The sequence below is a fragment of the Petaurus breviceps genome, unplaced genomic scaffold (assembly GCF_028583685.1).
Source record: "Petaurus breviceps papuanus isolate PSGF00001 unplaced genomic scaffold, PetGlider_PUasm1.0 183, whole genome shotgun sequence".
Lineage (NCBI taxonomy): Eukaryota > Metazoa > Chordata > Mammalia > Diprotodontia > Petauridae > Petaurus > Petaurus breviceps.
In genome coordinates, this window is record NW_027185791.1 from 131,914 (window position 1) to 151,085 (window position 19,172).

At 40.4% G+C, this 19,172-nt stretch overlaps 1 protein-coding gene and 1 long non-coding RNA gene across 2 annotated transcripts in view; one reads left to right on the top strand and one right to left on the bottom strand.

Annotated features, from left to right (window-relative positions):
* Positions 1-650: 650 nt before the first annotated feature.
* SRP19 (signal recognition particle 19) lies at positions 651-10,532 on the bottom strand. The gene is made up of 5 exons (XM_069087775.1): positions 10,380-10,532; positions 9,800-9,875; positions 3,171-3,242; positions 2,959-3,070; positions 651-1,295 (listed from the first exon to the last, which is right to left on the bottom strand). The coding sequence occupies exons 1-5, from the start codon at positions 10,415-10,417 to the stop codon at positions 1,162-1,164; spliced, it is 432 nt and encodes a 143-aa protein (XP_068943876.1). The 5' UTR covers positions 10,418-10,532; the 3' UTR covers positions 651-1,161.
* Positions 10,533-10,620: 88 nt separating this feature from the next.
* The window catches only part of LOC138161027 (uncharacterized), a 38,882-nt gene continuing 30,330 nt past the window's right edge, over positions 10,621-19,172 (top strand). Inside the window, exon 1 of the long non-coding RNA XR_011168247.1 lies at positions 10,621-11,242. This is a non-coding gene — a long non-coding RNA (uncharacterized lncRNA). The remainder of the gene's footprint in view (positions 11,243-19,172) is intronic.

Consider the following 19,172-nt stretch of genomic DNA (forward strand, 5'->3'; position numbering starts at 1 on the left):
TTTCTACATTATTACAAAGGGAAGCATCAAGTTCTGTAATTTTGGTCTCTATGAACCTCAGAGTAAATTCTCTTCAAGTGGAATTTGCAAGAAATTCTCATTTATTTTTACTTCAAAAGCACAGACAACATAGCGTTATTAAAAGAATACTGTATATGCTATCAGAGGACTGGTTTCAGAACCCATCCCTGCTATTCCCTTAGTAGTTTGGTCCCTTCCTAAATCCACAGTTAAATTCTTTGGCTCTCAGTTATATCAGTAAAATGAAGCTGGACTAGTTGATATCTAAATACTAACTATCTAGTCCCTTGAAATAATTTAACTCAAAAGAGTAAAACACAAGTGGCATCAAATCCTTAACGAGTTGGTGCAACTTCTTTCTACTCATAGAAAACCAATCAACACAAAATTTATATTTTTTCTTTGCATCATAGAACTAGAACATAATAGTAGACATAGTCTACTCAATTCTTTTATAGCAACAAGACAAGAGCAAGCTATCTACATAAATCCTAAAGCTATTTTATATAACCATCTTCTATTTGCTTTGACTTTCACTCTGGCTGTTCTTTCATTGTCCACTTTCTTCTACTATTCAACTAATCTCTACGGAATCTAAATAACTCCTTCATAACAGAAAGCTTCAAAAATAAATTTCAAATACTTTATTTCATGAACTTAAACATTAACAAAAGTTGAGCAGAATGTAAATTAAAGATTGATGAAATCTTTAATTTAAACAGAATATACTCAGAAAGTATAACTTTTTTCCTAAGCTAAGACACTTACAGTGTGACAAACAGCACAGAAGAGCAAATGACTTAAAGTTGTATAGTCCACTGACCAAATGACTTTTAAATTTATAAAGACACATACATATTCCTCCCACAATTCAGTGCTGGTCTGCAGAGGACTTCTGCTGGCTTTGTGCTCTATAAACACTAACTTTCCAATGCCAATTTTTTTTATTTCGTGAACTCAAGCTGGTTGACTGCTCTGTTGAAGTTGAGAGGCACAAACATACACATTGCAGTTAAGTGAAGGTAACAAATCATACTTCTTCAGTTTCCTTTTTCATAGTTCACTTCAGGAGCAAATCATCAATGTTCATTCTCATCTTTTGTAGGACTGACATACATTCAGCAACCAGGTATCACTGGATCACTTCTTCTTCTTCCCTTTGCCTTTTTTACCTCCCTCTCCTTGCTGAAGGCTTTGGTCACCACCTCCTGTTTTTTGTGTCCTTGTTTTTAGTTTGGGTATCATTTCAGCTGCGTACAACATTACCGACTTACCTAGAAACCACAAGTTAGATTTAGCTCATTTGTGAGGTGAAAGGTGGAATCAAACAAAATTATCAGGTCACGAAACTGACAGAAGAGTTTGCATGAAAAAAAAAAATCAAGTTAATTGTGGACAGTAAAGTCTGGCAACAGGTAGGTATGATGGATAAAGGGTCATAAAGGAGGGTCCAAAGTGATATCCAAATGGACAAGGAGCTCTAAAATACATTTGTATACTTACATTTCAGCTTTGTAAGACTAAAGGATTATTGACTTTATACCCCATTATCACGAGTTAGAAACAGAATCTGGGAATGTTAAATTGGAGCCCTATTATGCAAGTGCCTTACAATGGGTAAAGGTGATTTTTCAAGACTTGTAAATTACAGAAATCACACTGGTAATTACCTATAGCTAACTCTGGATTATCCATCTGTCTGTCTGTCAATCTGTGCTTTACTCTTGAAATGAGTTGCCTTTATCTGTCAATCTGTGCTTTACTCCTGAACTGAGTTGCCTTTATAGTAAGGATGACCTGGATTCAAGTTCTATCTCTAGAACTTACCATCTGTGTCATCCTGGGTAAGACAATAACCTAAACAACCATAATTTGTAGAAGAGTAGGTAGAGGAAACACTTCCTCATCAGGAGTTCCCTACCCACCAATAACAAAATCACATATCTGGACCAAAAAAAAAAAAATCCCAAAGCCAGTTTTAAGAAAAATATAAATACCACCTCTCACTTCCTTTAATATTTAATGAGTATAACCTCACACTTATCAGACTGGCTAATATAACAGAAAAGGAAAATGATAAATGTTGGAGGGAACATGAAAATTGGGACACTGTGCCCTGTTGGCGGAGTTGCAAACTGATAAGACCATTCTGGAGAGCAATCTAGAACTATACCTAAAGGCCTATAAAACTCTTTGATCCAGTAATACCTCTACTAGGCATATACCAAAGAGACTTAAAAAAGGGTGGATGGGTGGGGAGGGAGAAGAGCCTATCTGTACCAAAATATTCACAGCAGCTCTTTTTGTGGTGGCTAAGAATTAGCTATGGAGGGGGATGGGGTGAATGGCTGAACAAGTTATGATATATGATTGTGATGTAATATTATTATGCTATGAGAAATGATAAGCAGGATGCTCTAAGGAAAACCTGAAAACACTTACATGAATAGATGTAAAATAAAATGAGCAGAACCAGGACACAGAAATAGCAATATTGTACAATGACCCAAGACAATTCAGACCTGACAGGGTCTGAACACAGACATAGCATATTCTCCCCTGCCCCACCTTTCTCTCTTCTACAAAATGACTAAAATGGAAATGATTTACATGATGGCACATGTATGACCCATACATGTGGAGAGGGAGGGAGAGTGAAAATTTGGAACTTGAAATTTTTAAAAAACAAATTTTTACAAAATTATTTTACATGTAATTGGGGAAAAAAATAAAATACTATCTTAAAAACATTTAATGGGTATGTATCTTCCCCCTTTGAAGAGTCAGATGATGTAAAACTTATGTGATTTCAAAAAATCTTACATTAATGCTTTGTAAAAATAGAGACAATACACTCTCAAGACTAAAGGCAACAATACACCCAAACTGGACTCTATAGTCTTACTAGTATTCACGAAAAATAACCTTCTGACTTACGTGATGGGAACTGTACAAGGCACAGGCTGCCATCTTCCTGTTTTAGCTGAACCCGTACTCTGCCCCTATATTGTAAATCACGATTCCACTCTCTGGAGTACATTTTATTTTTCTAGGATCCAAAACAGAAAAGCAATTATTTTGTTTCAAATAGACAATGTGAAATCTATCAATGAAATTAATAAATTAAGTACTAAGGAATTTCACTGTACCTCAATGTGCACATTAAGTCCAACTGCCAGGCATACATCTTGGATCTCTGTAGCTGTAGGATTCTCAACAGCCTAAAACAGTTTTTTTTTTTAAATAAAAAAAAATAAGTTTAAGCTTTAGTTAAAGAATATTACATTCATCCAACCATGGCTCAAATCTTGCTATTATCAAAGTCTTCCATATCTATTCTGCATTCTATTAACATCAATGGGGGATTCACACAACTATACTGCATGGGTTGACTACAAATGTCAATCTAATTCCAACTGATCCCTTACTGCTCCTCAGCAATCTTTAATTAACCACAAGTGACTCCTACCATGGCTGTTGTAAACTTTCACTAAAGTACCTTACACCACTCACTTTCTTCCCTTTATTTTTAGTTGGAGGGAGAAATGCAGGCCAATTGGGGTTAAGTGACTTGCCCAAGGTCACACAACTAGTAAGTATGTCAAGTGTCTGAGGCCAGATTTGAACTCAGGTCCTCCTGACTCCAGGGCTGGTGCTCTATTTACTGTGGCACCTAGCCGCCCCACTTTCTTCCCTCTTAAGAAATGACCTTAAATAGAACACCGGCCCTGGAGTCAGGAGGACCTGAGTTCAAATCTGGCCTCAGACACTTGACATACTTACTAGTTGTGTAACCTTGGGCAAGTCACTTAACCCCAATTGCCTTACCTCCCCCCTCTTAAAAAAAAAAAAGAGATGACCTTTCTACTAACCTCCATCTCCCTCATTAAAAATAATCTACACTATAAACATTATTCTAACTATCTCTTGTCCTATATGTTCATTCCCTTTCATAGTCAAACTCCTACCTCACTTCTCATCCCCTCTCAGTCTGGCTTCTAACTTCCCACCTTTCCACTTGACTGAAATGGTTCTTTTCAAGAACAACCAAAGTTCTTATGAGCTAAACTCAATGGTTTTCCTCCCATCCCCTAAGTTCTCATCTTCCCTGACTTCCCAGCAGCCACCCCCTTCTCATAAATACTCCATTCCTTGAATGTCATGGCACTGCTCTCTCTCGACTCTCCGACCTCACCTTCTGTCTCTCCCACTGGATCATCCCTCCCTCCCAGTCTCCTGCTGGTGGCTCTTCCCCAAGGCTGTGCCATCCTTTTCTTCTTTCCTACAATTCTCTCGGTAACCTCATCAGCTCCAATAGGTTCAATGAACATCTTTAGGAAAATGCCTCACAAATCTGTATCAAACAGCCCTAATCTGTCTTCTGAACTAGTTTGGTGTCACTAAGTGCCTGCCAAGATCTCCGTCCGGATTCCCACAGGCCTCGATGTGTTCCAAGTGGAACTCATCTTCTCCTCCCAATTTTCCTATTTCTGTTCAGGGCACCATTAAATGGCATGAGTTACCCAAGTCCATAATCTGAGAAACATCCTCAACTCATCCCCCCTCCCTAAGTCACCACATCCAAATTAGCGGCCTAGTATTGTCACTCACTTCTGCCTCCATGTCTTTCACACTGACCTCCCGTGCGCTCACACAAGCAGTAACCTTGGGTTAACCAACGAATCTGGATACGGGGAGTTAGAACTAATGCAATATCCTCCTGATTTCCCCCTATACTTTTCCCACTTCCAGTGTCTCTCTTCTCCATGCCATCCTTCCCAGAGTTGATAAAATGGTGCAATAGAAAGAATACTATCTCTGGAGTCAGAAGACCTGGGTTCAAATTCCACTTCTGATGTGCACTATCTGTGTGAGCTTAACTTAACCTTTCTGAGCCTCAATGTCCTCAACTGAAAAATAAAGGATGTAACTAGATTAGTTAGCTTCCTCTGAGGTCCCATCAAATTCTATGATCTTCCTTTTTAAAACACAGGTTTGGCATGGCATTCTTTGGTTCAAAAATTGCCAGGAGTTTTACGTTGTCCCTAGGATCATATGCAAATTCAACCAGGTCTTTCATGGCAACCTTTCATGACTTACAAATTGCTCCCCCTTCATTTCACACTTTATATTCTAGCTAACCTAGCCCATTTGCTGTTCCCCTAAACTATTTGGCTTTTTTTTATTTTTGGAGGGCAATTCAATTGGGATTAAGTAACTTGCCCAAGGTCACACGGCTAGGGTTTTTGTTTTTTGGTGTGTGTATTAAGTGTCTGAAGTTGGATCCGAACTCAGGTCCTTCTGACTCCAGGGCTGGCACGCTATTCATCGTTCCCCTAAACTAGCATTCCAATTCTCACTTTTATTCTCTGTACTTCTCAATTTGGTCTCTTGGAATCCTTACTTTTGGGGGTGGGGGTGGAGAGAGACAAGACAGTTAAGTAGTATGGTGGATAAGCTCAAGGTCTGGAGTAAGGAAAACCTGAGTTCCAATCCAGTCTCATATACTTACTAGTTATATGGTCCTGGGCACGTCACTTAATGCCTGGTGCCTCAGTTTCCTCTCTATAAAATAGGGATCCTAACTACTCTCCCAAGAGTGTTGTGAGGATCACATGAAATAATGGTACTTAGTACAGTACCTGGCACACATTACTCAGCCTTATATGCCAGCTTCCACAAAGCCTTTCCCAATCACTTTGGTTATTCACACCCTCTCTCCTCAAATCGACTCTCTTGGATTTCACTTATTTTACCATGTATGCCTCCTCATCCCCAGTAAAAGGCAAGACCCTACTTACATTGAGAGCAAAGCCTCTTTTCATTCTTGTATCCCTGTCACCCAGCACAATGTCTTACTCTACATTACAGGATTGCAGAATAGACCGACTGAGTCACAAGTTGTTTGCACCAACCAAATGGATTTACATTCTTTTTAATATTTTTAACTTATTTAAATTCAATTTTATTTTCAGTTCCAAATTCATTACTTTCCTCCCTTCTTCTCCCCTACTCATCGAGAAGGTAAGAAAACCAAAATCCATTATAAATAAGCATAGTCATACGAAACAAATGTCCACGATAGCCATGTCCAAAAGAAAAAAAAGAGGAAGAGAAGAAAATCTACTTCCACCTACTGAGGCAATAAGCTCTCTATCTGGAGGCAGACAGCGTGTTTTATCACTGAGGCCTTGTGTTGGTGGGTCACTGTGTTCATCAGTTACGGTGTCTTTCAAGGCTGATTATCCTCACATTAAGTGTTATACGAATTGTTCTCTTGGTTCTGCTCATTCCACTTGGTGTCAGTTACATAGGTTTTCCCATGTTTTCTTCTGAAACCATCCCCTTCATCCTTTCCTACAGTACAACAGTATTCTACCACATTTACATTCCATAATCTGTTCGGCCACTCCTAGCTAATGGACTTTCCCTCAATTTCCAATTCTTTGTCAATACAAAAAGAGCCACTATAACTTTTTTTTTTTTTAAACATAGGGGTCCTTTTACCCTTTCTTTGATCTCTTGGGATATAGACCTAGTAGTAGAATCATTGGGTCAAATGATAGGCATAGTTCCATATAATTTTCCAGAATGGATAACTAGTTCACAATTCTACCATTAGTATTTTCTTACATTTCTGCCATTATTTGTCAGACTCCTTTTTTTGTCAGCCTTGTGAATTTGATGGCCATGAGGTGGTACTTCAGAGTTTTTAATTTGCATTTCTCTAATTATCAGTAAGTTAGGGCATTTTCCCCCCCACATGACTATTGAGAGGTTGGATTTCTACTTCTGTAAAATGCCTATTCATATTCTTTGACCATTTGTCAACTGGAAAATGGATCTTTTTCTTATAATTTCACTCAGTTCCTCATGTCTCGGAAATCAGACTTACCAAATAGATTTGCTGCTGGTTTAATTGTTTTTCTTCTCATTTTTGCGGCACTAGTTTTGTGAGAAAAATTTTAATTTTATATAATCAAAATTATACATTTTACTTCTTGTGAACTTTTCTACCTCTTATTTGGTCATGAACTTTTCCTCTAACCATACATCTTTCAGGTAATTTCTTTCATGCACCACTAATTTGATTTTAGACCCTTTATATCTAAATATACTTATTTGGGGCTTGTCTTGGTACAAGGTGATCTATATCTAGTTTCTGACAGCTTTTGTTTATTATTAAGTTCTTGCCCCAGTAGATGGACTCTTTGGGTTTATCAAACACCAGGCAACTGTACCTATTTGCTTTTGTATATTGTGTATGTAAGCCACTGATCAACCACTCTATTTCTTAAACAATAACAAACTGTTTTGACAGTATGAGTTTTTTAGTGTAAGGTGAGATCTGGTACTGCCCTTCCTTCCCATGCTCATCCTCACTGATTTCCTTGATATTCTTGACCTTTTGTTCCTCCAAATGAAGTCTTATTTTTTTCTAGCTCTATAAAGTAAATCTTTGGTAATCTGATTGGCATGGCACTAAGTAGGTAGTATTGTCATTTTAAAAAATATTGGCTTTGGCCTACCCTCGAGCAACTAATAATTCAATTATTTAAATCTGTCTTTATTTGTGTAAAAATTATTTTGTAATTGTGTTGATTTAGTTCCAGTGTGTGTCATGATAGGTAGACTCCCAAGTATTTTCTACTGTCCATAGTTATTTTAAATAGAATTTCACTTTCTTTATCTTCCTGATGGGAAGACTGGTTAACATATAGAAATGTAGATGATTTGTGTTTGCTTACTTTATATCCTGAAGCTGTAAATTGTTTCAATTAGTTTATTTAATTGACTCTCTGGGGAAGCTACCTGGTATAGTGGCTTCAGTACTTGGCTGAGAGTCAGGAAGACAAAATTCCAGTAACGCCTCAGACATTTCTGTGTGACCTCAGGTAAATCCCTTCATTCCCAAGACCTGTTTCCTCTTCTGTCACATGGGAATTATAGCACTGTCCTTCCAAGGTCCTGAGAATCAGATGGGATAATAACTTAATACAGTGCCTGGCACCTACTGAGTGCTACATAAACGTTAGCTACTGTTATGATTAGTGTTCAAGTAAACCACATCAGCTGCAGAAAGTGAAGGCTTTGTTTCCTCTCTGCCTCTTGCCATCAAAATCTTTTTCTTGACTAAAGTATTGAATAGTAATAGGGATATTGGGGATAATCTTTGTTTTATCTATGATCTTACTGGAAAAGTTTTAGCTTACCTCCAGTTGAGATAATGCTTACTCTCAGTTTTAGATATACTATTTATTACTATGAGGAAAGTTCCATTTATTCCTATGCTTTCTAGTGTTACTAATGGGAATGGCTATTAACTTTTTTCAAGTCTTTTCTGAATCTATTGACATAAGTATATGATTTTTGTTAGTTTTGTTATTAATATGATCAGTTATGTTTATAGTTATCCTAATGTTGAACCAGTTACTGATTACATTCAACCTGGTGATCAACATATTGTTGTAGTCTCTTTAATATTTCATTTAAATTTTTGTATCCCTATTTATTAGGGAAATTGGCCTATTAAGTTTTCTTCCCCTCCCCCCAGTTTAAATGTCAAGACTAAATTCATAGCAAAGAAAGAATTTGGTAGGATATCTTCTTACCTATTTTTCAAACAGTTTATGAAGTAATGGAATTAGTCTCTAAATGTCTGGCAGAATTCATTTGTAAATCCATCTGGACCTAAGGATTTTTCCTTAATGGTGTTCATTTATGCCTTGTACCATTTCTTTTTCTAAGATAAGTTTACTAAAGTATTTATTTCCTGTTGTTATTCTGGGCAATTTATAATTTTGCAAATATTAATCCATTTTATTTAGACTGTTAAATTTTATTGCCCTGTAGTTGGGTGAAACACCCCCTAATAACTGATTTTATTTTGTTTTATTTGCTTATTGGTTGTGAATTCACCTTGTTTCCAATTTTGATACCAGCAAATTGTTTTTCTCTTAAAAAAAAAACTGAATTATGGCTTACTTATTTTATTCCCCCCCCCAAAAAAAAAGTTTATATTCCAGATATGAATTATTCAATCGCAATTAAAATGGACCCTGGTTATGTTAGAACCTTAACTGAGTTATAGGAAAAAAATCTTATCTTACCTGACTGGATATTTTCAATCCTTGTCTATTTGCATACAGTTTTCTGCTGGTTACCTAATAATACTGGGAAGCTTTAGAAACAGGTATTGCAGGCTTAACTTTATAACTACCAATCTACAAGTTCAAGTCTACTAATCACCTTAAAAGATAATATCATCACCTTTATTTCTCTATGTGGTCTATGATTTAGAAATGTTCATATTTCTAAATCTACAACCTATTTGGCAACGTAAAATAACTTTCTTCTAAGCTCTGGCAGCAATTCTATAGCATTCTAAAACTGTCACATTCATTTTCCCAAGAGAAGAAAGACTAGCTGCTGGGTAAGTCCACAAGGCAGCTGGGTGGCTGGGTGGGCAGAAATCAGGTTTGGAATCAGAAACATCTCAATTAAAATCTAGCCTCAGACTCTTACTGGTTGTGTGACCCTGGGCAAGTCACTTAACCTCGGTCTCAGCTTCCTCCCACGTAAAACGAGGGTAATAACAGCACCTACCCCACTCGTGTTGCAAAGCGCGCCCGGGATACAAGGAGTACTAAATAAACGTGAACTCCATCGTGACAAGACTATTATAATCTCTGACAATTTCAACGGCTTTAACTAGACATCAGACTTTCCAAGTGGGAAGGCCGGGATGGACGCCCCCCTTCAGCTCCCTGGCCCTTACTTTGTCCATCGGGATCCGTCTTCCCTCCGCAATGGTCTTCTTGTTATTTAAATACGCGGGATAAATGCAAATGAACCTAAGAGGAGCAGAGAAGTAGGCTTTATGATACAAGGTTTGGAGTTGAATCTTTGGGGTTATTTAGGGCAAATCTATCGTTTTAGAAATAAGGCGATTGAGAAGCAGATGTGAAGCTGTCTGCCCCAACCCTCGAAGCCGCAGGAGCGGGATTGGAACCCAGAGCCCTGGGATTCAAAGCCCCTTCAGCTGCAATATTAATGCCATCGAATCAAACCAGAGAAGGGGGTTTCCCCCCACGGATTTCCCGAGGGATTCTTTTTGGAGGGGGCGTCCCGGGCTCAGCCTGCCACTCCCCAGGCAGAGTCCACTGCAGGCTTCCGTGCCTGGAAGACGCGAAAACCCTTCTCCATCCCGTCCTCGCCTCCCCCCCCGCAGTTTTCCCCAAAGCTCCGCTGTCCGGGCAACTCCACCCCGGGAGAGTGGCCCAGCCATGCCAGGGGGCAGTTAACGACCACCCAGATCGGTCCCGGCCCCCGCTACTTCCTCCTACCGAGGGTGTTACCTGTCCTTGTCGGCCGGAGACCGATCGGCGTACGCCATCTCCCGAGGAACTCTCGATCCTCGAGTCCAGGTGGCGAGAAAATCAGCTACCCAGAGCCGAGGATGAGTTCACAGTCGTCACTTCCGGGAGAAATCCCGCCTGCCACACAGTCGCAATTTCCGCCATCTCCCGCTCCCTATTCGTTCTGGGAGCTGTCGCTCAAAGACCAGGCGCTAGGAGAACAAACTGTGAAAAGAGCCCGCCTTCCCCGAGATTCACGCATGCGTGGTTCAATTAAGGCCGGAGTGGACGGAAGCAGAAAGTTAACGCCGACGTTAAGGAAGTAGTTTGAGACCTGCTGGGTTAGGGCATTGACTACACTTGGTTTGCTAGTTCACGTTGGCTTCTCTTGAGCTTTTTTTTTTTTTTTGGGGGGGGGGGAGGAAGCGGGGAAAGAGCCTAGAAGGCTGGAGGCGAGCGCCATCTTGGGACTGTAACTTCTGGGTTGCTCCCCCTTCACCGGGGTGCAGCCGGCAGCCCGCACTGGGATACTATAGAACAAAATTGCGATCAGCCAGATCTGCCTTGTCACCGGCCCTTCTCCTTGCGAACACACGCACACGCACACCATGACAGACGTGCGCTGTACTCCCTGTCCTCATGAAAAATAAAAACGTCCCATTTTGCACGGAGGCGGGGGGCGTGTTTGGTCTTCCGGCTGGTCAGAATTGAGCACGACGACGTCCCCTCGCGTTTCTACACCGCCACCCGTTCGGGCACCCCCTAGTCTGTGGGCACGCCCTCCGATTGCCACCTGTCAAGTCTGGAGACGGATGCCCAAAGAGTCCCCGAGATTATGCACCTGCTGTAGACACGGACCGCAGGTAGCTCCAAGAAACAAAAGCTCTCTTTAGGCGGGTGGAGGAGGGAAGCTGGGCACTCCAGTGGGGCGGGACCTCGACAGTGCAGCCCTGCGCTCAAGTGTCAACTGCGCCCCCTCCTGTTTGGACAGATAACGACCAATGCGCATCTCTCGCGTATTAACAACCGGGTATTTTGAGGTTAGGATCTTCAAAGGTCTGTTTTCTCATTCAGAAATAAAGCCCCGTAGGCTCTAGAGCCAGTCTTTGAAGTACATTACTGACCTAGCCCCCGAATTAGCCTAGAACCAGACCGTCCTATCCGGGTGGGATTGTCTCCCCGCCCAACTGGAGAGCCTTACACGGGGAACCTAATGCAGGTGAATTCTGGCAACCCGGACAGGTCTGGGGGGGCGGGGTGGTAGCGCCCTTCGCCTAGATTGCCCAAGGCAGGAGGCGGGCTGGGTCATAGCCCCGCCCCCAGCCCCTTATTAGAATAGACCCGCCTCTCATCATAATATTCGTCTTCATTAAGTATTAACCAATCAGAGTTGGCTGCTGCCTGTTGGGAACATTACTCTGGCAAGCGGTTCAGAGGCTTCTATGATTTGTCTTTGATTTAGGAAAGAAAGCCAAATGGCCATTCTTTTATTAATTATTTTGTAGCCATAATTAATTAGATGATTAATTAGCCAGGCTTTGTCTCTCAAACTTGTTATTTATCACAGCACCTCGATAATGTGCGTTAATTCTCCCTAACCCTTTCTTTCTGACCCCCCTCTAGTGTGTATTCTTCTTTCATTATTTTCTTAAGATTATTAAGACCTAAGAGAACCATTCCCAGACCTTTTCTAATTGGGCTCCCTCCATGAATGATGATGACAGGGTTCAGAGCAGACTTCTTTATCATCTTTATTTAATCCTTTAGCGTTATTCATTCATGCTTGCCTCTTTCTGTTTCTCTTCACCCTTTCTCTGCAGTTCTGCTCCTATCATCTGGAATACTCAGAAATCCTCCATTTAATTTGCTGGAATATTGCATTCCAAATTCTCCGATGCTTTATAGTGGTGCCTGCTAGGTCATGTGTGATTCTGACTGTAGCTCCTGGGTACATTAATTCTTTTTTTAGGTTATATATTTCTAGCCATGCAAAACATATCCATATGTTTTGAAAGAAAGAAAACTGAGACAAAAAAAACCTCAAGAAAAATAAAGTGGAGAAAAAAGTTGCTTTAATTTGTATTCAGACACCATCAGTTCTTTCTCTGGGAAAGACTAGTATTTTTCATCCTAAATCCTTTAGAGTTGTCATGGACCATTGGGGTACTTTAATTCTTTCTGGCTGCTTGGAATATTTTTTCTTTGATCTGGAAGCTCTAAATTTTGGCTATGATGTTCCTCTAAGTTTTCAGTTTGAGGTTTCTTTTAGGAAAACACCAGTGAATTCTATTTCTATTTTGCTCTCTTCTTCTAAGAGGTCTGGGCAGTTAAGATTTTTTGAAACATGTCTAGGCACTTTTTTTGCCCACAGCATTAAGATAATCTGAGGATTTTTCTTTTCAATCTGTTCTCCAGATCAATTGTTGTAACTGTGAAATAATTTATATTCTCTCCTCCCTCCCTCTCCTTTTGACGTTGTATTTTGATTTCTTGTCATTGGCATCTAATTGATCAATTCTAATTTTCAGGGAGCTTGTTACTTGGGCAAGGTGTTTATACTTCCTATGCCAAACTGTTCATTCCCTTTTCAGTTTTTTCCTCCGTATTTCCCATTTCCACTTTTTTCCTCAAGCATCCTTATTTCATTAATACAAGAATTTTTTTTTATCTCTTTTTAGGAACTCTTGAGTTATCTCTTCCAGGAATTCTAGTTGAGTTTTTTCCCCAAACTAAATTCTTCTCTGGGGGTTTGCTGGAGTCATTCAGTTCTGCATTTGTGAGGGTACCTGCCACCACAATAGCTCTTTATGGTGAGATTCTTTTGTTTACCCATTCTTCCAGTCTACTTCTGGACTCCAGGCCATTCTTTGTTACACAGAAGTACATATTTCTGGAGGGAGGGTCTGGGCTGCTCCTGTGGCTCCTTTCTTGGGTGTTGTATGTTATGTTATTCTAGGATCTCAGGGACAGGCCAGAGACTTGGAAACTTTCAGTGCTTCTAAAGGGATATGATCTAGGAGTTAAGTCTGATTGCTGTGGTGCACCCCCCACCCACCCCTGTTCTGAGCTCTTCAAGTTTCTAACCAGGGTTTGGGTCTATGTGAGACACAGCATTCTCTGCCCCTAGCAGCCACCTCTTTGGCTTAAAGTGGCAGACCCCTAGGATTAAGTTTTTTCATATGTTAAGCCTAAATGCACTTCTTTGCAACCCATTACCCCTGGTTCTGCCTTCTAGAACAAAGCAGAGCAAGTCTAATCCCTCCTCCATAAAACATCCCTTCAGATATTTAAAGGGAGCTTTCACATTCTCCATCAGACAACTTCCCACCCCCCACACCCTCTTCAGGCCATACCTAGTTTCTTCAAATCATCCTCATGACGTCGACTCTAGAGTCCTGCAGCCTCCTTCACCATCCAGGTTGCACTGTGAAAACTTCTCCAGCTTGTGTCATTCAAATCATGTTGCCCAAAACAAAACATAATAATACTCCAGATGAGGTCTGTCAAGGGTGGATTATACTGATCGGTCACCTTCCTAATAATGCAGTCCAAGATTGCATTAGGTTTTTTGGCTATCACATCCCACCATTGACTCATACTGAACTTGCAGTCCACTAAAATCCCTAGATCCTTTTCAGAACTGCTATCTTTCCACACCACCTCCTCCCATCTTATACTTTCTTTTTTTTTTTTTTTTCTTTTTTTTGGAGGGCAGTTGGGATTAAGTGACTTGCCCAAGGTCACACGGCTAGTTTTTGTGTTAAGTGTCTGAGGCCGAATTTGAACTCAGGTCCTCCTGACTCCATGTCTGGTGCTCTATTCACTGCGATACCTAGTCACCCCCATCTTATACTTTCAAGGTTGAAAGTGTAAGACTTTACATTTGACTTTGCTGTTGAATTTCATCTTAATTAGGACTAGCCCTAGCTTTAGAGATTGCCATTATCCTTTTAGATGCTGACTCTGTCATACAGTGTGTTACCTATTCTCAGCTTTGTATTACCTTCAGATGTGATGATGATAATCACCTGTGGAAGCCCAGCGGCAAAGAACATTGCATGTAATTTCAGACCTTTTCAATGTATTGGTTGGTTTTGCTGATTTTTTTTTCTTTTCCTCTTTTTTCTTTAAAAATATTCTTTCATATATGGGATAGTTTTCTGGGATGAGGAGGCCAAAGATACTGGAGGAAACTTAGAGGAGGTAAAAACAAAAGATATCGAAAAAAATTTTTAAAATAATTTTTATAAACTTTTATCCTCTCTATACTTGAGACAAGGGATCATGATACAAGAAATATTTAATAATAATAGCTAGCATTTATGTAGCGCTTTAAGGCTTGCAAAGCACATTACAAATATTATCTCATTATAGTTGAGGAAACTGAGGCAGTAGAGGTTGTGACCTGCCCAGGATCACACAGCTAGTAAATGTCTGAGGCTGGATTTGATCTCAAATGAATCAGGTCTTCCTAACTCCAGGTCCAATATTCTACATACTAATCAAAGTATGCTATAGTGTTTCTGAGCTAAGCTTAGAGGTTCAGTACTCTCATAAAACATTATAATTCTAAGGGACCTGTTATCTCAACACCACCTGCAAATCACTTTCATGTCAAGGAAACCTGGAACTTCATAACTTCAGCTCTGGAAAAACTATCACATCTGTGTACTATCTTTGAAGGCCTACAAGCTGAACTGGTACATCCCCACAAGACATACCATCTTCCTTGCCCAATTACAAATGATCTCATTTCCTTCCTAGGAACCAAGAAGTCTGCTATCCTTATTCTGCTTCCAATGACCTCAGGTGAATCCTATAAATCAATTAAGCATTCCTTTAAGACCGAGAGGGGTAATTGTTGGCCCCAGGTGAGTGTTAGCCTGGTTTCTTTAATGTAACCAGTCAGGTTGTCCTCACTCCTGTGGTGCTGCCAACACTATAGTCAACTGTTTTATTTTCCTCACCTACCCTGTTCTGTTCTTTGTTCTATGCTTATAAAAAGCCCCTTCCTCAGGGTCTTTTGACCTGAGGTAGCTGCTTTATTAACAGGTTGGCATAGTTGTGCCTTAGTTTGCCTTTATTGAATTTCACTCCTGACAGCTGGGACAACCAACAAATATCTATGAAATGACGATTATGTGCCAGCCACTATGCTAGATGCTAGGGAAAAAGAAAGTTAAAAGTGGAATAATCACTGTCCTCAAGGAACTGATAGATTAGTTGGATGAGAAACATGTACATATATACAGGTACAGTCAAAATAGAAACAAGGTAATTCTAGGACAAAGGTACTTACAGATGAGTGGATCAGAATTTGAGTTAAGCATTAAAAGAAACCAGGGAGTGAAGCCAGAAGGGAATGAATTTAAGGCATGGGCTAACCGTCATAGAACTGTTATGTATCAACAACAGGAAGGCCTGTTTGACTGAACTGTAGTGAATGGGGAGTGATGCATAACAAGTTGGGAAATGTAAGTTGGGCCAGGCTGAAAAGGATTTTAAATTCCAAACAAGAGTTTATATTTGATCCTGTAAGTAATATACTGAAGAAAGGAGTAAAGGAGTTTATCCAACAGGGGAGTGACATCAGACCTGATGTCATTTTTACTAGTGATTGGTCCACTACACTATGATGCCATGATTATTAAGATCATTCCCACCCTTGAGATTTTGATTCAATAGTAATTTCCTGATATTTTAATAGACTCACAATCTCATCTATACATAGGAATATCCCATTGGTACAGATTTCTAACTATCCATTGCTTTTCATTATGTGTGACTACTGCCCATGTTCCTCTATAAATCCTCCATAGAGGATCTACCTTGCATATACACACCCCACCCCCACCATGTGTATATATGCCAAGGCATAAACTCAGAGGCTGGGTACTTCTCCAAACCCTGTCACTACTATTTTTAACATTTTGCTCTGGACTTCCCTATCATGTCCCCATGCCAGATACCTTCTCCCTTCTCTCCCCCCATCCCACTTTTCTGCTTCTTTTTGTCTGCTGTCTTCCCCATATTAGACTGTAAGCTCCTTGAAGGCAGGGACTGTCTTTTGCCTTTCCTTGTTTCCTCTTAGCACAATGCCTGTCATCACAAATAGAAGACATTTAATAAATGTTTATTGACTGGTACAGTTAGGGATAAATTCCCTACACCCTAACCACTCATTCTTCACTCCTTATTAGACAGTTTAGAAAATACGCTTACTTTAATGATTCCTGAACAAGTATCATCCTGGGTCTTTGTCTCAAACTCTGTGCCCTAAAGGATGATTCCTCACTTCCTTCCCCAGTGCACTAGGAGCATAGACGTGGAGACTGTCCCTGATAGCAGCTGTTCTCCTCCCTATTGTGGTCAGCAATAAAGTTTGTTAAAAACCTATCTCTGTGTGACTGTCACTTTTCATTGGACTCCCTTGTACTACAAAACTGTTGCCTACAATGGGATATGTATAGTACATGTGGCCAGATCCCTTTTTGAAGGAAGGAGGGGGATGGGAAGTGTCACAGGGATGGGAACCTTCCCAGTGGAGCCTGGTGGCCAGATGTCTCGGAGGCTTTAGTTACGAAGGCATTCAGTGATCAAGAGAGTTTGCCCCCAAATCCTTGTCAGGATATCGAATGACAGATTGCTCTGGAATAATTAACATCAGGGAAGACAAGAATATCCCTTAGCTGTTCCTCATAAGAAAGAAGTTCTCACCCACAAAGGGAAGGGGGTAACAAGGGTAGACTTGCTAAAAAAAAAAATCCAGAACTGCCCAATAACCAGGACTACCCAGTTGCAAAATGGCAGGCTGTAGACAAACGTGGCTACATAGTGTGAGGATATTTGCTAGCATTCCAGACCGGTACCAGGAAACTCAAGGGAATTTAGAAGTAGTATGGATAGTTCACGTTATTGACAGCAATGCCTGAACAGTCCACACTGTGGAAGATGAATGAATTGTTCTAAAGGCCTTATCTATTGGCTTCCTTTAGACTAACTCAATGGCTAACCAGAGGGGTGAGCAGGGACAACAAACTGCACTATTAGAATGGTCATTAAAGAAACACTCATTTGGGGGGAATTTCCCAGTTACTCCAGGCTGGTGGTTGTCTAACCACACAGAAGCAATTTCCTTCAGCAGACGTTCCTGGTTTTATGATATTGGGGATGATTGTAAGTACACAATTGTAGAAATAAATTAGTGAATTGTAGTTCCAGCCATTCAAATGAATTGTAGCTTCAACTTTGACTGAAGACTGTGTCATAGACATTGGACTGTTGAGTTGCCTTCCAGAGACAGATTGACAGACCAGATGGCCACAATCTACTATCATTGCCTATTGCCTACTAGCTGAGGGGCAGGTAACAGTTTATAATTATTCCTCCTCTCCCTTCAACCCAGTTGCCCTTCCCCACCAAAGTGGTTCCAGTCAAGCAGTATAAAATTCCAGGCGGAGAGAAGATTATTGCCTTAATAAAAACAAACAATTAGATGCTGGAGTTATACTCCAGGCTGTCTCTCATTTCAACAGTCCAGTGTGGCCAATCAGAAAAGTTGATGGCACTTGCTGACTAACTATAGACTATTGGGTACTAAGCCAAGTTGTAGACACCACTGTTCCTGCTGTGCCAGATCATAGTGGCTCTGATTGAAACTCTGGTGGCTACACCTGGTGAATGATATACTGTGGTAGAAATGGTTAATGCCCTGTTCCCTTTAAGGAAGTCTGACCAAGCCCAATTTGATTTTACTTGGCAGGGAATACAATGCACTTTTATTGTCCTGCCTCAAGGATATTTTAATAATCCTGCCATTTGCCACCAGCAATGATGGTGGCCAAGCTGCAATTTGACTCTGATACTATTATCTGTCACTATATTGATATTATTACAGCAGGAACACTGAGGCAAAAGTGGACACTGCCCCCCTGAGGGTCCAATTGGAACAAAAGAGCCACATCTTTGATCTTGCCATTACTCATTTGTTCCACTTCTATGTTCATGAACTCTGAATTCCTTTATGATCTTTTATCCCATCTTTCACTCTGTCTTATGACCCCTAGCCCTGTCTCTCCTCACTGTAACTTCCAATCTTTCTTTTCTAGACATCATCTCTGAACTGGCTATTGTAATCCCTTCCCTATTTTGAACCCTTGATGAACCAGTTCAATTCTATACACTACATTAGAGTCCTTTGCCCTCTTCTCTTATTTCTAATTATGCCCAGTCTCAGATTACTACCAATATCTGCCACCTCTTTTATTCAAAATGCTGCTGAAGAGAAAATCACAAAACTGTGCTGTACCTACTACAAATTTATGTCACTATCATTTAAACTGAACTCTTACTTTATTAAGGTGATCTTTTTATATCTCCTCAATAAAGTTGATATCCCATTCACCACAGTGGCTATTTCAAACCTTTTTAACCTTCCTCAAGCCTCCCATAGCACTTTTCTCTCTACCATCTTGGGTGAGGAACCTGCCTCATTTTTTAAAACCTGGTCTTCTATATGCACTCCTGACCTCTTCCCTTCTTCTCTAATAAACTGACCCTCCATCATCCCCATTTTCCATCTAAGCTTCAATCTCTTCTTATCAATTGGCTGCATCCCTGATGCCTGCAAACACACATCTCTCCCCCATCCTAAGGGGGCAAAATTCATTTGACCCAACCATTCAGGTCAGCTATCATCCCCGATTTCTCCTTCCCTTCTCAGGTACTCTTTGAGAAAGCCATCCCTCTGTCCCTCCAATTCCTCTCCTTTCACTCAATTCTAAACCACCTGCA

Coding starts and splice junctions, on each gene's coding strand:
- SRP19 (XM_069087775.1), bottom strand. CDS start 10,417: ATGGCGTACGCCGATCGGTCTCCGGCCGACAAGGACAG. Junction 9,876..10,379: donor TCTCCGGCCGACAAGGACAG/GTAACACCCTCG, acceptor TGCTCCTCTTAG/GTTCATTTGCATTTATCCCG. Junction 3,243..9,799: donor GACGGATCCCGATGGACAAA/GTAAGGGCCAGG, acceptor AAACTGTTTTAG/GCTGTTGAGAATCCTACAGC.